Source organism: Myxocyprinus asiaticus, chromosome 3 (genome assembly GCF_019703515.2).
Source record: "Myxocyprinus asiaticus isolate MX2 ecotype Aquarium Trade chromosome 3, UBuf_Myxa_2, whole genome shotgun sequence".
NCBI lineage: Eukaryota > Metazoa > Chordata > Actinopteri > Cypriniformes > Catostomidae > Myxocyprinus > Myxocyprinus asiaticus.
The window spans coordinates 51,472,694-51,492,345 of record NC_059346.1 but is presented as its reverse complement, the minus strand read 5'-3'; the positions used below and the strand labels follow the sequence as shown (position 1 = coordinate 51,492,345).

Below are 19,652 nucleotides of genomic sequence, written 5' to 3'. Positions count from 1 at the left end.
GTTATGAAAACATCATGCAGGCCACAAAAAGATGGCTTATGGATCGCATGTTGAGTACCATGGCAGTAATGTAAGAGTGTAAGCACTAGAACTTACCCTAACCGTAACAATAAACCAAACAAATGTTACTGTTCAAATTCCAAAGTTTATTTTCAGTCCACTCATTGCTTGAGACTTCTATAAACTGAATAACTGAGAGAGAGTCAAAGAGTGTGTGTGCATGTGTGTGTACCTGTCCAGTCCCCATGGGCTTACTCAGCTGCTCCTGGAGCTGTGGAATGTGCTTTTTGGCTTCCTGGATTTCCTTCAGTAGTTTAGGAGTGGGGTTCCTGCCGTACTCCTCCGTCATGGCCTGTTATTAACACGTATATGGATTCTGATCAAACATCACAGTGAGCTCTAAACGTTTATTTATTTCTTGTCATAGAGGAAGTGAGATCGAAGACTCTGAGAGCTGTCACAATGTCACGTGGTTGATGTGTTTGCACTTATGTGTATGAGCTCAAGTCATGAGGTTGAGTAAATGATGAGAGAATTTTCATTTTTGGCTGAACTACCCCTTATAATGGAAGGGGTAGTTATAATGGAAGCTTAGTAGGCAAGTGGGCCAGAGGATTTAAAAGCAGAAATGTGAAACTTCTATTTTTGTGAAAGCACTTACATTAATTCTTCAGTAAAAAAAATTCTGATTTTGCACTACCAATGCGATTCCTGTGGGTGGGGTTTGCAGAGCTCAGCTCCAGTAAACAGTTGCTTTATCTGAAATCGCTCACTTGTCACTCACTCACTATTTCCTGTATAGTGGATGTCAGTGAGTGCACTATATCAGCAAGGAGTAAACGAAAATAGTGAGTGAATTCGGATGCTGACGTATACACCGTGCTTCAGAGAGACAGAAACAACTTTGTCACAAATGTACTTTTATCTTACATGTAGGATAATAATCATAATAACAACAATAACAATACTTTTTATTCGTATAAAATGGTATATGCTGTATACATAAATCTATTTATATACTATTAAAGTATATAAATCTTCATGATGTTTGTCATGTTTAAAATATATATATTTATAATGATTAAAATAATAATAAAAATAACTGTCAAAAAGAATAAAATCATTTAAACAAGTGTAAATTATTGTATTTATTAATAATTTTTTAGTATCCAATCCAAACTGGGCATCATTTCTGAGTGCATAGAAGAGATGATGTGCGCATAGCGCCCTCATGCAACTATAATAAAGTGCTTAAGTTATCGATAACATAACATTAATTGGTAGATGAAGACGTTACATACATAACCGAATATTTGAATAATTTCCACTGTGCACAGTCCTCTAAATAAACAAATCCCTTGGCATTATCGGCAAAATAAAAATCAACATTAACCTCAACTAAAATCATTTTTAACTTATCTTTATAAATTGTCAAATTTATCTGTATAATTTTGGATCACTATACTTTATTATGTTATTTTAACTAAGTAATGATATGTCTGATTATGGGCAATATAGCATCAGCGAGTGTACATCAGCTGTATACTCAAAATCAGAGTGCACTGTGGGTAAGAATGAGTTTACATGTGTAAGGAACCAGTTGCTCAGTCTGAATTCGAATACCACAACAAAATGGACAATACCCAAAAAAGTGTACTATATAGTACTCTCAAATCTGGCAATGCAACTTTAAATCTTCACGCCTTTTGTGAAAAACCTGTAGCAAAACTCACTTGTACACTTGTAAATACTGATGCGAGAGAGCAAGACCAGTGTTTGTAGGGGGAGGGGGCAGTGAAGACGTTTTATTGGTTGATGCCTAGCCAATGAAATGGGATGTTTTTGTACGAGATGACATCACACCACAGCGCTAGCCCGTGTCTGTTTGTGAAGGCAAAGCAGAGTCTGTCATCGCGATGGAGGGATCTAACAATCCAAGGGTAATTTGTTTAATAATTAATTAAATAGCATTTAAAAAAGTTTTGTAAAACTCCCACACTTATCAACACATTTTCCTTCACTGATATACTACTAACATACATTATTGACAAAAAACACTTTCCACTCGACAATGTAAAGTTTTACCAGGCATTCAAGTATTGTTCAGGTAGTTGTCCATTAGTGTGATGTCTAAATAACCAACATAATTCATTATTCTGAAAATGTACAGTCAGCCGGTCACTGTCGCAAAATAAACCCCATTCAGTGTGATAATAATAGACCGCTTCACGTTGGGGCCCTGATCACATTGTCGTGGTTTATTTTAAGATAACAATGGCTGACTGTACATTTTCCCATAATTATAGATCATCGTTAGTAAACTTGCTTCAGCTAAAAGAATAATTAATTATGTTGGTTATTCAGACATCACACTAATGGACAACTACCTGAACAATACATGAATGCCTGGTAAAACTTTACTTTGTCGAGTGGAAAGTGGCCTTCATCAATAATATACGTTAGTAGTATATCAGAGAAGGAAAATGTATTGATAAGTGTGGGAGTTTTACAAAAACGTCTTTTTAAATACTATTTAATTAATTATTAAAAAAATTATCCTCGGATTGTTAGATCCCTCCATCGCGATGACCGGTTCTGCTTTGTCCTTAAATGTTTTCTTTCTTTTTTTTAATTGAAGAAAAAATATAACAATAAAAAAAGTGCAATAAAGGAGTATCAATGCAGACTTGCATATTTGTAGCAAAATAATTCACAGTTGAAGTCAGAAGTTTACATACACCTTAGCCAAATACATTTAAACTCAGTTTTTCACAATTTCTGACATTTAATCGTAGAAAACTTTTCCTGTTTTAGGTCAGTTATGATCACTACTTTATTTTAAGATTGTGAAATGTCAGAATAATAGTAGAGAGAATTATTTATTTTAGCTTTTATTTTTTTCATCACATTCCCAGTGGGTCAGAAGTTTACATACACGTTATTAGTATTTGGTAGCATTGCCTTCAAATTGTTTAACTTGGGTCAAACATTTTGGGTAGCCTACCACAGCTTCTCACAATAAGTTGCTGGAATTTTGGCCCATTCCTCCAGACAGAACTGGTGTAACGGAGTCAGGTTTGTAGGCCTCCTTGCTCACACACGCTTTTTCAGTTCTGCCCACAAATTTTCTATTGGATTGAGGTCAGGGCTTTGTGATGGCCACTCCAATACCTTGACCATGTTGTCCTTAAGCCATTTTGCCACAACATTAGAGGTATGTTTGCGGTCATTGTCCATTTGGAAGACCCATTTGCAACCGAGCTTTAACTTAATGGCTGATGTCTTGAGATGTTATCAATATATCAACATAATTTTCTTTATTTCGCCATCTATTTTGCGAAGTGCACCAGTCCCTCCTGCAGCAAAGCACCCCCACAACATGATGCTGCCACCCCCATGCTTCACGGTTGGGATGGTGTTCTTTGGCTTGCAAGCCTCACCCTTTTTCCTCCGAACATAACGATGGTCATTATGGCCAAAAAGTTCCATTTTTGTTTCATCAGACCAGGGACATTTCTCCAAAAAGTAAGATCTTTGTCCCCATGTGCACTTGCAAACTGTAGTCTGGCTTTTTTATGGCAGTTCTGGAGCAGTGGCTTCTTCCTTGCTGAGCAGCCTTTCAGGTTATGTCAATATAGGATTTGTTTTACTGTGGATATAGATACTTTTCTACCTGTTTCCTCCAGCATCTTCAAAAGGTCTTTTGTTGTTGTTCTGGGATTGATTTGCACTTTTCACACCAAACTGTTCATCTCTAGGAGACAGAGTCCGTCATCTTCCAGAGCAGTATGATGGCTGCTTGGTCCCATAGTGTTTATACTTGCGTACTATTGTCTGTACAGATGAATGTGGTACCTTCAGGCATTTAGAAATTGCTCCCAAGGATGAACCAGACTTGTGGAGGTCCACAATTTTTTTTTTCTGAGGTCTTGGCTGATTTATTTTTTGAGTTTGAAGGTAGGTCTTAAAATACATCCACAGGTACACCTCCAATTCAGTACATCTCCTATCAGAAGCTAACTGGCTAATTCTCTAAAGGCTTGACATCATTTTCTGGAATTTTCCAAGCTGCTTTAAGGCACATTTAACTTAGTGAATGTAAACTTCTGACCCACTGTAATTGTGATATAGTCAATTAAAAGTGAAACAATCTGTCTGTAAACAATTGATGGAAAAATTACTTGTGTCATGTACAAAGTAGATGTCCTAAATGACTTGCCAAAACTATAGTTTGCTAATATGAAATCTGTGGATTGGTTAAAAAATTAGATTTAATGACTTCAACCTAAGTGTATGTAAACGTCTGACTTCAACTGTACATCACTTGTACACTTGCATCACTTGTACACCCAAAGTAAAGGAAAAAAAAAAGAAGGAACTAAAAAGGAGAAGAATACATGTATATATATTTTTTTAAATTCACTCAGGCAGGCAGGAAAGATCTTATCATAACAAGCAAGAAAAGACATACATTTTTTATCGCTAATATATCTCAACATTTATTAAGCACTTGATTTATAGCATGAATTCTGCAAATATAGGTCATTTTTTAAGAAATTTCTGTTTGCATATATAAAATTTTGCAACCAGAATAAAAAAAAGACAGTGTTTTCCAGAGATCTGTTTTCGTTTTTAAAATAACATATAAAGTCTTTGACACAAAAATCATATTTTAACTTTAACTTGGAGACTCAGATCATGCTAAAAAGCAGATACAAAATCACAAAAGAAAAACATATGGTCAAGTCTTTCACTATTGTTCCCACAAAAGGTACATGAGTTATTTACATCAGAATACTTATATACAAGTAGGTTACAAGGGTATGTTTTGTGCAAGATTTTAAAATGCACTTCTTTGATCTTATTAGTCATGCAATATTTATAAGGTAACAACCATGCTTTCCTCCAATTATGTTATTAATGATAGAGATCCAAAAGAATTTTCCTCTTGGGGAAATAGATTTTTGTGAGTGTAGTAGTTGACAAATAAATGTATTATTACAGGTTTTACTCAGTAAAGAAACTCCTTCACTTTGCCCAAAACAGGCGCGGGCTGGCGCTGTGGCGTGATGTCATCGTGTTCAAAAACGTCCAATTTCATTGGCTAAGCATCAACCAATAAAACGACTTTATTACCCCCTCCCCCTCTAAACACTGGTCTTGCTCTCTCGCATCAGTATTTACAAGTGCACAAGTGAGCATTGCTACAGGTTTTCGCAAAAGTAGTTGCAAAAGACAAGGTGTGAAAATTTAAAGTAGCATTGACAGATTTGAGAGGTTGTAAGTACCGATTTGTGGTTGTACTGCAACAATGAATTAAAGTACAAAAGTTTATGTGTAATACAAGTTTGTGTCTGTAGTTGTATTTATGTGAATGACATTTTACACATTTGTGACTACTTGTCTGCAATTGTGAATTCAAAACACAAGCTTTGAATTATTGTCTGTGAGTGCAGATTGCAACATTCAACTTCAAATTTTTATTTTACAAGTTTTCACATCGGTGCTGTGAGTGTAAATTTCAACTTACAAGTACAAATATTTATTGTACAAGTTTTCAAATCCAAATATGCAAACTCTCAAGTTTTGCTACTGATTTACCTTCATAAGAAAAGGACAGCAGACAGGGACGAGAGAAGGAAAGGACAATGTTTTAAAAGGAGAAATACACAGAGGACACTAAGGGGCAGATGAGTGAGTGATATGTTACAGAAGTGGAGATTTATTGGCTGTTTATTGCTGCTCTTACCCATACAGACAGAGGGGCTGGTTTGCGCTCTGAGGGGCTGGGCGAGGAAGAGGACCGGTCTGGAACGATGGGTCCAGGGGAATGAGGGGAGGTGAGCAAGGAAAGAGGCCCCTCTTCACCCTCACCGTCTGACAGGGGGATCTGAGGCAGTCCCGGTGGTCTCCCCAACACGGTCAAGGCTACATAGGAACCCGCTGTAAACACACAAATTGAGTAAGACAAATAAGAGGTTAATGGCAATTAGTGATAGGAGAATAATGGGAAATTTGTTTACTAAAACTATCAGTGGTACAATATTGTATTTCTTAAAAGGCCAGTGCATCTAAAAATTACATTTCTGTCATCATTTACTCACCCTCACAATTCTTTTTTCTGTGCAACATAAAAGATGTTAGGCGGTATGTTAGCATCAGTCACCATTCACTTTAAATGTATGTTTTCTTCATACAATAAAAGTGAATGGTGACTGTAGATAAAATTCTGCCAAACACCTTTTGTGTTCCATGGAAATTAGAAAGTCATATAGTAATGGAACAACATGAGAGTGAGTAAATGATGACAGAATTGTTTTAATTTTAAAACTATCCCTTTAAAGATGAATTACTTCAGACGAATGATTAAAGTGAAGGATAGGCTACTTACATTTTATTAGCTTTACGACTTCTACATGATTTGAATGCGTTACTAATGTCCCATTGACCTGTATAAAAAAAAGAACCATGTAAAATACATTATCATATTAAATTCATAGATGATACCCAACAGAGCAGAATGCGATAATAGTCCATTAGAGAAGCATTAAGGGTTTACAGAGGATCACTGCAGTATGTGATATATTTATTTAAAGGTGCATAAAGTAAGTTTTTGCATATTAAAAAGTTTTGTCCCATATAAAAATGAAGAGTACTTCTGAAAAATATGTTTTGGCATTGCATCTTTGTTTACTCTAGAACGTATATGTACATGACTTGAACCAGCTTGAAAAACAGTGTTTTTGGCATGAATTTTAACATAGACTACACCTGTAAGAATACAATGGGATCAGTATTTCAAAACACTGGCTTTTTCATGAAGCTGCATCAAAACAGTACAAATTTACTTAGTGCACCTTTAAAAGTCCTCCTGGTAAAAATATTTTATGTCAATATAAGCTACATTGCTCCATGCAGCCAGCAGGTGGCAGAGTGAGGCACCATAGACTTCCTGTCCACATCAGGTGAGTCTGTCAGGAGAGGTCTGTGTATTTTTGCTCCAGGGCTTAAAGACACAAGCCCCTAATAAGAGTATCTAGGGTTTGTCAGAAACAGTAGACTGTGCTCCTTTTGAGCTTGAATTATTGACACTCAAATCTATTCCACAGATCTATAAAACTGAGAATGACCATGACGATCTTCACCTTTATGATCCGGTCGCCTGTCTGAACACCAGCTCGCATGGCAGCTCCATCTGTTTGCAAAAGAATAGAAAGGAAGATCAAATCTTTTGCTGGAATGAAAAATATGAATCAGATAAGTGCATTTGTAAACAGAAAACAGGCATCTTACCATTGTCATAGTATTCTTTAAAGTACCATGTAAATACCATTACATATTAAAGGGATAGTTCACCCAAGAATGAAAATCATCTCATCTTTTTATCACCCTCATGCCATCCCATATGTATATGACTTTCTTTCTTCTGCTGAACACAAACGAAGATTATTAGAAGAATATCTCAGCTCTGTAGGTCCTCACAATGCAAGTAAATGGTGGTCAGAACTTTGAAGCTCCAAAAAGCACATAAAGGCAGCATTAAAGTAATCCATACGACTCTAGTTAAATCCATGTCTTCTGAAGAGATATGATAGGTGTGGGTCAGAAACAGATCAGTAAGTATTTTTTTACTATCAATTTTCATTTTCACATTCTTCTTCTTTTGTTTTTGACTATTCACATTCTTCGTGCATATTGACACCTACTGGGCAGGGAGGAGAATTTATAGTGAAAACAAAAAGGACTTAAATATTGATCTGTTTCTCACCCACACCTATCATTTCACTTCTGAAGACATGTATTAAACCACTGGAGTCTTATGGACTAATTTTATGCTGCCTTTATGTGCTTTTTAGAGCTTCAAAGTTCTGGTTACCATTCATTTGCATTGTATGGACCTACAGGGCTGAAATATTCTTCTAAAATCTTTGTGTTCTGCAGAATAAAGTAAGTCATACACATCTGGGATGGCATGAGGGTGAGTAAATGAAGAGAACAATTTCATTTTGGGTGAACTATGCCTTAATATGGTAATCAGTTAGTACCATAGTATATGTCGAAGTACCATGGAATATCCATCTGATCCCATCACTGTACAATGGTACCACCACAGTACTTTTGTGTAAGGGTGGTCACCAGTAACATGCATACAGTCTTGCACTGCCTTGCTGCAGTTACCAGGCAAAGTAACAATTTATTTAGCGCTGTTGATGTCATAATTATACTGTAGTGTTACATAACTGGCTAATTATCCAAGCCTGGGTAGTTAAATGAATCAAATGTGTGTTAAAGTCAATCATAAGAATGATATTTATATGTGATCAAGTTTCAAAGGGCCAAACAAGGACAACAGCAAAAAAAAACAAACAAAAAAAACCCTCTTTTACCCTTACCCTCTTTTACTAGCTGAACAAACACAGGGTTATCTCCACTCACTGTCAGCCCAAAGCCATTCTCATCTTTCTGGATGATAACACAACGCTGCACAAGCCCTGTGAGTGAGAGAGAGAGAGTGTATTAAAGGAATGGAAAGATTTGGAGTGCTCAGGAGAAAGGATGAGGACTCTGTGAGTACCACTCATGGAGCTGGATAAAGTAGAGTGTGCTATTTCTGGTCACACATAGTAGATATGTGGATGTGAACGCACTAACACAGATTTTCCTAAAAGGCTTTGAGCACGCCATATAAACTCCGTCATTAAATAGCTTTTAAATTACATAAACATTAAAACTGTTTGTTTTCCTGTTCACAACCATGCTCGTGACTTTGTATGAAGTCATGTAAGAAAACTATAAAACTGTTGTAAACATATACACAGCAAACCCAACTTCATTACGGAGTAGAAGAATGCTCAAGAAAAAAAGTCAAACATTTAGTATAAAAGTCAACATGAAAGGGTGTTCGAAGTGAAACAAGCTACTCAATGAGAAAAGATTTGATGCATTGGAAATTGATTGAATCATGAAAAGTCATCTCTATATGACAGATGGTTTGATTGTCTTTTTGTCACGTTTTTCCTTATTTCTTCCCGAAACATACATATAACATTGACAATGACATATCGTAACTTACTGCAGACTATCCCGATTCAAACGAGCCCAAACACAACATAATATGATAAGTAGATCTTGACATATTCCTCAAAGAGTGTACATGGAAAGACGATGCACAACACACATTGTGTGTGTGTGTGTGTGTGCATATGTCCGAGGACTTTGTGTGTGCAAACAAACATCCACATATATGGTCATCTAAAGGACTGGGATGCTCCTGAACACTTAATATTTCTGTATTTTGTAGTCTAATCTACAGTGCATCCGGAAAGTATTCACAGCGCTTCACTTTTTCCACATTTTGTTATGTTACAGCCTTATTCCAAAATGGATTAAATTAATTATTTTCCTCAAAATTCTACAAACAATACCCCATAATGACAACGTGAAAGTAGTTTGTTTGAAATCTTTGCAAATTGTATTAAAAATAAAAATCACATGTACATAAGTATTCACAGCCTTTGCCATGACACTCAAAATTGAGCTCAGGTGCATCCTGTTTCCACTGATCATCCTTGAGATGTTTCTACAACTTGACTGGAGTCCACCTGTGGTAAATTCAGTTGATTGGTCATGATTTGGAAAGGCACACACCTGTCTATATCATGTCCCACAGTTAACAGTGCATGTCAAAGCACAAATCAAGCCATGAAGTCCAAGGAATTGTCTGTAGACCTCTGAGACAGGATTGTATCGAGGCACAGATCTGGGGAAGGGTACAGAAACATTTCTGCAGCATTGAAGGTCCCAATGAGCACAGTGGCCTCCATCATCTGTAAATGGAAGAAGTTTGGAACCACCAGGACTCTTCCTAGAGCTGGCCGCCTGGCCAAACTGAGCAATCGGGGGAGAAGGGCCTTAGTCAGGGAGGTGACCAAGAACCCGATGGTCACTCTGACAGAGCTCCAGCGTTTCTCTGTGGAGAGAGGAGAACCTTCCAGAAGAACAACCATCTCTGCAGCACTCCACCAATCAGGCCTGTATGGTAGAGTCGCCAGATGGAAGCCACTCCTCAGTAAAAGGCACATGACAGCCCACCTGGAGTTTGCCAAAAGGCACCTGAAGGACTCTCAGACCATGAGAAACAAAGATTGAACTCTTTGGCCTGAATGGCAAGCGTCATGTCTGGAGGAAACCAGGCACCGCTCATCACCTGGCCAATACCATCCCTACAGTGAAGCATGGTGGTGGCAGCATCATGCTGTGGGGATGTTTTTCAGTGGCAGGAACTGGGAGACTAGTCAGGACTGAGGGAAAGATGACTGCAGCAATGTACAGAGACATCCTTGATGAAAACCTGCTCCAGAGCACTCTGGACCTCAGACTGGGGTGAAGGTTCATCTTCCAACAGGACAACGACCCTAAGCACACAGCCAAGATAACAAAGGAGTGGCTACGGGACAACTCTGTGAATGTCTTGAGTGGCCCAGCCAGAGCCCAGACATGAATCTGATTGAACATCTCTGGAGAGATCTGAAAATGGCTGTGCACCGACGCTCCCCATCCAACCTAATGGAGCTTGAGAGGTCCTGCAAAGAAGAATGGGAGAAACTGCCCAAAAATAGGTTTACCAAGCTTGTAGCATCATACTCAAAAAGACTTGAGGCTGTAATTGGTGCCAAAGGTGCTTCAATAAAGTATTGAGCAAAGGCTGTGAATACTTATGTACATGTGATTTTTTTCGTTTTTTATTTTTAATAAATTTGCAAAGATTTCAAACAAACTTCTTTCACGTTGTCATTATGGGGTATTGTTTGTAGAATTTTGAGGAAAATAATGAATTTAATCAATTTTGGAATAAGGCTGTAACATAACAAAATGTGGAAAAAGTGAAGCGCTGTGAATACTTTCCAGATGCACTGTATTCATTTCCAACGGCCGGTCACTTTTGACCGGGAACACAACAGGTGTAACAAAGAGAATTAAAACCAATAAAATGTAAATAAAATGATCCAAACTGTTTTGGTGTTTTTAGATACCATATGTGAACAAATTTAAGGAATTGTATTCCAATTGGATTAAGTAAACCGGAACACAACATAAGGGTTAAGCAAGAATAATGTCATTATAATTAAGTGTTTAGACTAAAAAATATCCAAAAGATAAAGGATACAGCATAACTGCAGGAAAGAGCCATGGTGATGATCCCAAAAGCTTGTGAACTTACACAAATTAATGCTGAAGTATGTAATTTCTGCACCACCAAACGGAATTGAAAAAATTATCTTTATCTTCAAAACAGCTTTCTGAATATGCCCCTCGTTTGCCGTTGACCAACCAAAGAGATAGTCCAGCCCCCAACTCACGCCATTGGTTGAGTAACGTTGTTGGGGCAGGTCTAAGTGGGTTGCTCAAAACAAACAAAGCCATTTTCAAAGCGCAACAGAAACAGTTTTTCGAAAGTTTTCGAGAAAATTAACTTATGCATGGCTTACTTATAGTTGTCTCTGCAAATAAAGCTGGGATAGAAGAAAGTATTTTATCACAAAAAATTACATCAGCTTTTAGATCTATTTTGTGCAGATCCTGGTGTATCTATAGTTTTGTAAATCTGAATCTTTCTGTGTACACAGATTCTACCATTCAGGATCTGCCTACGCAAATGTTTTGTCTAGAAACAGTCAAGTTTAATGGCTGAGCTGATTGACAACTTAAAAACAATTTTTACAGGGACTGTTTTTGTGAACAAGTATCTCACCAGACCAGACTGGAGCAGTCTGCAGTATGTTTACATGCAAAGCTTAAGAGTAGCTCATCAGTCATTTATGTGTGTGATGGCTACAAAGTGCATTTTTACCCATTAATGTTACTAATACAAAAACACATACACATACATTCACAAAACAGACTGAGAGCGTGTGCATTTTACGTTGGGCTTGTGACAGATCAATATATGGCTGATTTTTAGCCAATTTGAAATGACTGCACTCACAGTGTTACCACACACTGTGGACTCCACCAACTCCCAACATCCCAAGCCCTTGGTATTGGTGCTTCTGGTATTTCTGTTTAATAATTCGGGACCTAACTGAACTAGCTTAAGTCTGTGGAGTGTAGTAGTTACGTTTCTCTTTTAAGTTCTTTATTGGAGATCACTAAGCAAATGTAGGGAAATGTGTTTCTTGAAAGAATTAATTAACTTATTTTCAGACAATAAGCAACCTACTATTATCACAATCCATTGTACATAAACTCCCAAAGGGCAAAGAGAAGTGGACTGTCACAAGGCTCCACCAATCCACTAGTGTTAATCTCATCTGTCTAAAAGAACAGCATAAGGTGTATTGACAAAATCTGGATCAGTTTTAAAATGACTGCCATTTTTGCTTGTTACTACTTAGGATCAATTAGTTTTCAATGTACATCCAAAAGTGTTACATTTATAAACCAAACCCAAAGGGGCTAAAGGGGTGATGTCCATAGCCCATGTGATAAACAATTAAAAGATTACAGAAAACTGGGGCAGTTACTCATCTCTTATATCCTGGATGGAAACTGTCATGGAGCATGAATCGAGGATCTATTGCAAGCTTTGTAACAGGTAGGCAGAGCATATCTGAAGCATACAGTATATGAAGACTGTGTCTCCGTAAAGAAAAGTCCAGCCATAAATCAAGTGTAAAAATTCTTTCTGTATAAAATGGTAATGTGGGCATTGCTTCAAATGGAGCTGGAAACTTTTTTTTTTTTTTTTAAAGCAGCAAAGTCTCAGATATCTTTCTTTCAACTCTGGATGCAGACCTTGGTACCACATTCCTAAAGTGATTGGATGGGGAATTCGCAACATGGTGCATGGATTTTCTAACAGAAGAGCTGTCGGATTACCAAAAGTATATGCTTCAGTGAAAATAATGCACAAAATGTAGCTTGTGTACCCAACATTTGCGATAAGTACAGTCAATAAAACAGGACTAAACTGCTCTATGGATGAGCCAAACTGGCATGACTCATGCATCTTTTAAACCTCTTTGCAGTTCATGGAAAATGTCCTTCTAAAATGTCCTTGGGAAGTCTGGTTCAATTTAGCGAATTGCTCTTTTGAATGGCAAGTTTCAACTAACTGGTTGAAAACTTTTAACTGATTCGTTTGAGCCAACAATCAAAATTGCTCTTAGAAGTCAATGAATTAGATTATATATATATATATATATATATATATATATATATATATATATATATATATAAATAATAATAACTGTAAATGTGTTTTTTAGTTTTTCATGTTTTAGTTTTTAGCTCATTTAAGTAGATATTCAAGCACTGTTTGTAATCATGTTTTTGACTGAGCTATATATATTAGTTTCACTGGTTGATTTAGGGTAAACTTATGTGTTCTAGTTTGTTGCTGTCACTCTAATTGAAATTTTGATTGTGTGTGTATCAAATAAACAATAGTTTTTAAAAAGGGCTCTATGTAATCTGATTAAAAAAAAAAAAAGCGCCTTTAACCCTTGAAAGACCTTCCGGGTCAATTTGACCCGTTTTAGATTTTAAAACCGATTTACATCAACTAAACTTTCACTTTTCAGCCTGAAACTTCATGACATCCTCTACTTAGGTGATCTAAACCCGATAATGTAAAAATTACATTTTTTTTTTGAAGGAAATTATAAAAAAAGTCCCTTCGTAGACCCACCGGGTCAATTTATATTTGGTTAATATAAAGACTTGCAAGACGGTAGTACAGTTCCAAAAAGTACACTCATACTCATAATTGCACGCACACACCCTCTCCCCACACACACAAACACACATTCATACATTCTGCTGATGTGCTCCATTGATTTCCTCCCTCTCTCTCTCCCCCTAACACACTCTCCATACACATATGCACTCACACGCACACACACACACACATACATACTGTACATAGATACAAAGATACATACATACATACAAACATACACAAAACTTTTTCACACACCCAAATATGTGTTTGAAGACAAATAAAATTATATAGATGAGACATAAAAAAATAAAAAAAATAAAAAAAAGTAGAAAAAATGTTTCTTATGAAGGAGAAAACAGGACTTGTTTTTTTATTTGCATACATAAAATGACTGAAATATGCACTTGGAAAATTGTAATAAGTAGGTTAATGAATCATGATCAATTGTTAGTGGAAAATTGGCAAACGCGGATGTTGAGTTGTAATTAATAATGGATGTCAGCTGACTCCAGCCAGGTCTCCTAGGCAACCAAATTGGCCCAGTTGCTAGGGAGGGTAGAGTCACATGGGGTAACCTCCTCGTGGAAGCCATAATGTGGTTCTCGCTCTCGGTGGGGCGCATGGTGAGTTGTGCGTGGATGCTGCAGAGAATAGTGTGAAGCCTCCACACGCACTACGTCTCCGTGGTAACGCGATCAACAAGCCACGTGATAAGATGCGCAGATTGAGGGTCACGTTGAGGTGAGTCACTATGCGAGGACTTAGAGAGCATTGGGAATTGGGCATTCCAAATTGGGGAGAAAAGGGGAGAAAAAAAATGGATGTCAGTTTGACCCGGTGAGGTCTATGGTGGAACCTAATTGTCAGCACCAAGCAACAGTTAAGTAAATTCATTGCTATGTTGTATGATTTTTTAGTAGCTTGTTGTGTAGCTCAATACTTTATCAAAAGACTTGACTTGGTTCGACTTTAGCTACTTTATATTATGACTAGCTTGTGGCTTGGCAAGTTACAGTTTCAAAGTAGCTTCCCCAACACTGACTGGAATTATCTGGGTTTATTTAGTTTTATTTGTCCAACTTTGCAAAAAAAAGGACTGTAGCGGACTAAAGTGTTTACATAACTTTTTAAAAAGATTAATTATTACTTCAGGCTAAAATCAAACTTTAATGTGAATACTACTCTGAAGTGCTACTGAATGTGAGAAACTAATATTCAACTTTGTGGTGATTGTCAAAATAGCACATGAAAGTTCATATTCTTATTTTTTTATTACATTTAAATCTTAATTAACAACTTGGTCTTGGTGTACTTGATCAACTAACCACAAAGAATTGGCCAAATAAAATGTTTCAAGCATGGCATTTCTGTTCATTGATGTTCAAAAAGTTGTTTACAAAGGCTTAACTTTGTAAGTGGCCAAGTGTGTGAGGACAAGGCATGTCATCTAAATCATGCAAAAGGCTCAAGATGACCAATAATTAAACATGTCTCTGAGTGGATCCAATTAGTTCCAGTACCAAGATAAAGCCTGCCACCGAGACGTGCCACGGAATAAGTGCAATAAGTGTGTTTGGGGGATGGCAAAGGGAGGAGAGAGAGGCGCACACACACACACCACAGCAAAACCCCATAGCACCGGCAGTGACTCAATGGCTCTTACCACATGACTCTGGCCTTCCGTCAGCTACTACACTTTGAACAGTCAGATCTGAGAGCAAATAACATGCGGTACACACATAAACACACAAACAGCAGAAAAGGCAAAAGAAATAATACGATTAATGAAGAAGCACATTGAAAAAGATTTAACTGACGTATACAGGTGTTGTTCATCACATTAACTATGGACTGTTCCACTAACGTTTGACAACCAGACTGTGTCTAAAAATGTTGTCTTCATTTTGAACAGTATATCCATTATTCTTCATTTAAAACTTAAACTTCTTTCTGTGAAATGTTTTGCTTAACAATTGTGCTTGTGCTATTCTTTAAAACAAATGCCATTTGGTTTGATATTTTGTTATCTGATGCAATGGCTTTCAGATTTTTAAGTCTGGATACTTTTTGGGACCACAGTAGGTTGTATTACTGATGTAAATAAATGCATTGACACAAAGAAAAATAAATGCGCAAATAAAAAATAAAAAAATTCAAAGATTTCAATGTAAATAAATACAGTAATATTTTCTATAATTAGACTGACCTTATAAACTCAAAAGATACTGTGTTCACGAGACGCACAAGCTTTTACCAAATTATGAGACATTTTGTCCATGCCCAACAGACACCCATTCCTTTCCTCCTGAATCAATTTTTAAAACGATGACTCAAACACATCTGAGACACACCCTGTATATCCTCCTTGATGACTCAGCTAGATCCCTTGCTAAAATAAATGGCCATCCTCAACTGAGAATTCCCTCTGATCGCCGCACAGCTGTGCATCCCTACAGTCTCTCCGCAGCAGGAAGAGAGAGAGAGGGATTACTGCCCTGTGACAACATCCGAAGCTCGGGATGGGTTGGGCCCCCCACATAATGGCATAACCAGGCTACTAAAATGATATCAAGTCCAAAGCACTGGAAAGTGTTTTTCTGCCAGACCGCATGGCAACATAGGTTCTGTGGTGCTTGATTCGATCATTTCAGTCATGTCTAGTTAATCCTATGCATGATTATAGATTATAAATAAATCATGACTTCAGATCCAGGTTTGAAACCCAGATGCTACATGTAGCCAGAAAAGTAAGGGAAATAGTTCATGCCCTATTGAAAGACGTTCAAAGGGTCATGACATGAGGAAACACATTTTCCTTGATCTTTTGACATATAAGAGGTCATTGAACTATAAAAACATACTGTAAGTTTAATTACTGAAAACGTCCTCCTTAATAGAAAAAGAGCATTCATTTAAACCAAGCTGCAAAAACGTCACGTTTGGAATACATGGAACATGTTACGTCACAAGGACCAAATACATCTGCATATGCAACGCATATTTTTCCGTCATTGCACCTTTGGGCCCGCCCACTGGTGCTCAGTCAGTCACACAGGTGAAGAGGAGAGAGATGGGGCCTTTCATGGGAGATTCATCCAAAGTGGACTTACACAGGACACCTTCATGTGCCTGTCTGGATTTAAATGTTTTTCTACATAAACATGCACAGACAGATGTCTTTGACCGCTTGATACATATCTCAGGCCATTTTTAAAAGACACGGTGTCAAGTTACAACTCTGAATAGGAGAAGCTCTCTATCTTGCTGTTTTGAGCACAAACGCGTCCGCCCATCTGCTCTATTTTTAATTGTTGGTGTATGAAAACATGATGGAATGATACTGGAAACTGGATGTGGATGTGTCTTCAGCGTATTTTAGAGTCGATTGAATGTTCGGCTCATATCATACCAGTCATAATACGATTCAAACTTTGCAAAGGAACAGTTATTGAAGGAAGGGGCAGTTAAAAACACTTGGACGTGATCGCAAAAACCGTGTGTAAACAATTTCAATCATGTATATTTATGTGTCATGACTATGTGAAGGTGCTGACACCCTTTTTACACCGGGGGTGTGTCCGTTGACGCAACGCATTGCAACGGCTTGAGGTTGTCTACACTAAACCATTTATTTGTGTTTTTGGCAGTAGTAGCGCCACCACGTGCAGCGCAAAATGGAACGGAACATCTGTTTACTGTCGGCGCAACGCAACGCACCGCAACGCAATGGATGCTTCCATGGTAGACAGCATCATTGATTATAATGGGTTCTATTGCTTTTGACGCGACTCTCGCGTCCGGTGTAGACAGGGTGTGTTAACAGTTGTGCTTGATATGAAAAGTTTAATATATTCCAATGCAATGTGTTGGATGTGCGTTGTGTGTAAACCCTGATATTTAGTTGTTTTGGTGTTTATACATTTTCTTCCGACTGAGTTTAAAAAATTTCTCTATTCGAGGGGTTGCACGGTGTTAGTCAATCATAACGGTGGGCATTTACGTTGAAGTTTTAAGGAGGCGCTTAGGCCAAAACCAAGCATTTAAGACAGAGGGCCAAAAAACACGGTTGAAAATGCAAATGAAAAAAAAAACTTTACTAACATTATCAGTGGACCTCAGAGAAGACAATAAAACTATTTTAAAAAAGAGCATTTCATGACCCCTTAAGATCTTGTACCTTGGTCTTTTTGCTTGGAATGTTGCAAATAATTTTGGAGTTGGTTGGTTTGGTTCATGGCTTAGAAAACTTTTATGAAGGATTTTCTGAAATCCAAATGGAAAAAAATAAATGGGAAAACACTTCAGAAAAAAAGGTGGCTGAAAAAGTGGAGCTTCACTATTTTTCATATAGTGCAAAATTTAGGATGTTAAAATGAAAGAATGCAAACTTTCAAGCCAAGTGTGAATGTTTACCTTGCAACAAAGTATTAATAATGTTTTAATTAATTAATTAAGTAATGTTTTTGTTTTTTTCATTGTGCGGTCAATGTTTCAAAAAAATTTACCAAACAATATCTGCAATATGCTGATATCGCAGTCTCCGAGTCTTTGAGACAAACTGAACAAAAAGTAGTGCAAGTAATTTCAATTTTAAACATCTGTATAATATAATTATTATTATTACTCACAGTGGACCACTAACATCATCATTATACTGTGATAGTTAAACAATATCACTCAAGTAAGAGTGTTGTTGTACTGAATATCAGCACAGCTGTGATTTGGCCGTTGACACGAGGCCGTAGGTAAATAACAGCCACGCTAATATTCAGTACAACAGCACTCTTGCTAATGTGAAATTGCTTTTAAATAGTTCTTTAAACAAGAAGTTAATCTGTATTGTCAGATTAGTTGTATTTTGCATGATCAAAGCTTATACAGTATATTAGTGCAGTGCATTTATCTTTTGTTCAGGTACATAAACTTTTCTCAGAGACTGACAAAAATTAGCATGTCGTTCGGTATGGATACTTTTGATAGGAATTTTTGCCAGTGATTTTCACTGCATGGCTCTAACCAGTAACAATGCAATCATTTCAGGCAGCAACCAGCAAAATGTCTGTCCACAGTGAGGATGAAAATGCTGTGCAACCCATCAGAATCACTATCAGAACTTGAAGTTTAATATATGATTATGATGAGCTGGAATTCAGACCATTTCACTAGAGATTTCACTGTAGGCAGGGATACCCAGTGTGACGCTGCATAAATAGAAACCAAGCGAACAAAATGTCCTGTTATTTGTCACAGTTGGTTAGGACAAAAACTAGAATTTACATGGAAGAAATAGCTTTTATTGCTTGTCACTTTATTGTCAGAGTCTGGTTAGGACACTGTGTTAGTGTGAACAGGCCTTATGGGTTGCATTGCTGAGCCTGATTCATGAACATGTTATTCAAGTGGCAGCCAAAAGTCAAAGTCAGTGTTAAGTGCTTAAACAAGGTGCTACTCCAGCATATAAATGATGATTGAGGTCCCTGTGGTCGCTTTGATGTCACAGGCCTTTACATGCTCCTGATGCAATTCTCTTAATGCAGACTGAAGCAGTCCAGCTGCAGCTGTTCATATATACATGTCTGGTCTGCATTCAATCTCTCAAAAATCCACAGACATGCCGTTCACTGGTCTTTAGAGCAATGTGCACAATATCTGCTGACTATAGAAGCTGTCACAATCCAGAAACATGCATTTTGCTCTGAATATTCTGAGTGAAACACTGTTAGTTGATTGTCCAAAAGTGTCTCCAAACAAATAAAACATAATAATTGTACATATGAACTAATTACAAATGCAAATTCAATAGTGACTAAAGGTAGGCTCTCTCTCTAAACCATGTAGGCGTGAGTAACGAGATCTCATTCAGTTCCATTCTGCGTCATCTGAGCCATCATTGAGTCTGTGTCATGTACTTGGCGCCATCTCCTGGTGG

At 37.3% G+C, this 19,652-nt stretch overlaps 1 protein-coding gene across 4 annotated transcripts in view; it reads right to left on the bottom strand.

The window, feature by feature from the left end:
- The window catches only part of arhgef12b (Rho guanine nucleotide exchange factor (GEF) 12b), a 112,255-nt gene that overhangs the window by 42,770 nt on the left and 49,833 nt on the right, over window positions 1-19,652 (bottom strand). For 3 of the 4 annotated variants that reach the window (XM_051664803.1, XM_051664822.1, XM_051664813.1), the window contains exons 4-9: window positions 15,387-15,434; window positions 8,394-8,492; window positions 7,146-7,195; window positions 6,392-6,449; window positions 5,750-5,943; window positions 233-352 (exon numbers count right to left, since the gene is read on the bottom strand). In XM_051664803.1, coding sequence (XP_051520763.1) covers window positions 233-352; window positions 5,750-5,943; window positions 6,392-6,449; window positions 7,146-7,195; window positions 8,394-8,492; window positions 15,387-15,434 — 569 coding nt within the window. The remainder of the gene's footprint in view (window positions 1-232; window positions 353-5,749; window positions 5,944-6,391; window positions 6,450-7,145; window positions 7,196-8,393; window positions 8,493-15,386; window positions 15,435-19,652) is intronic. The other variant, XM_051664830.1, reaches the window with a different exon arrangement.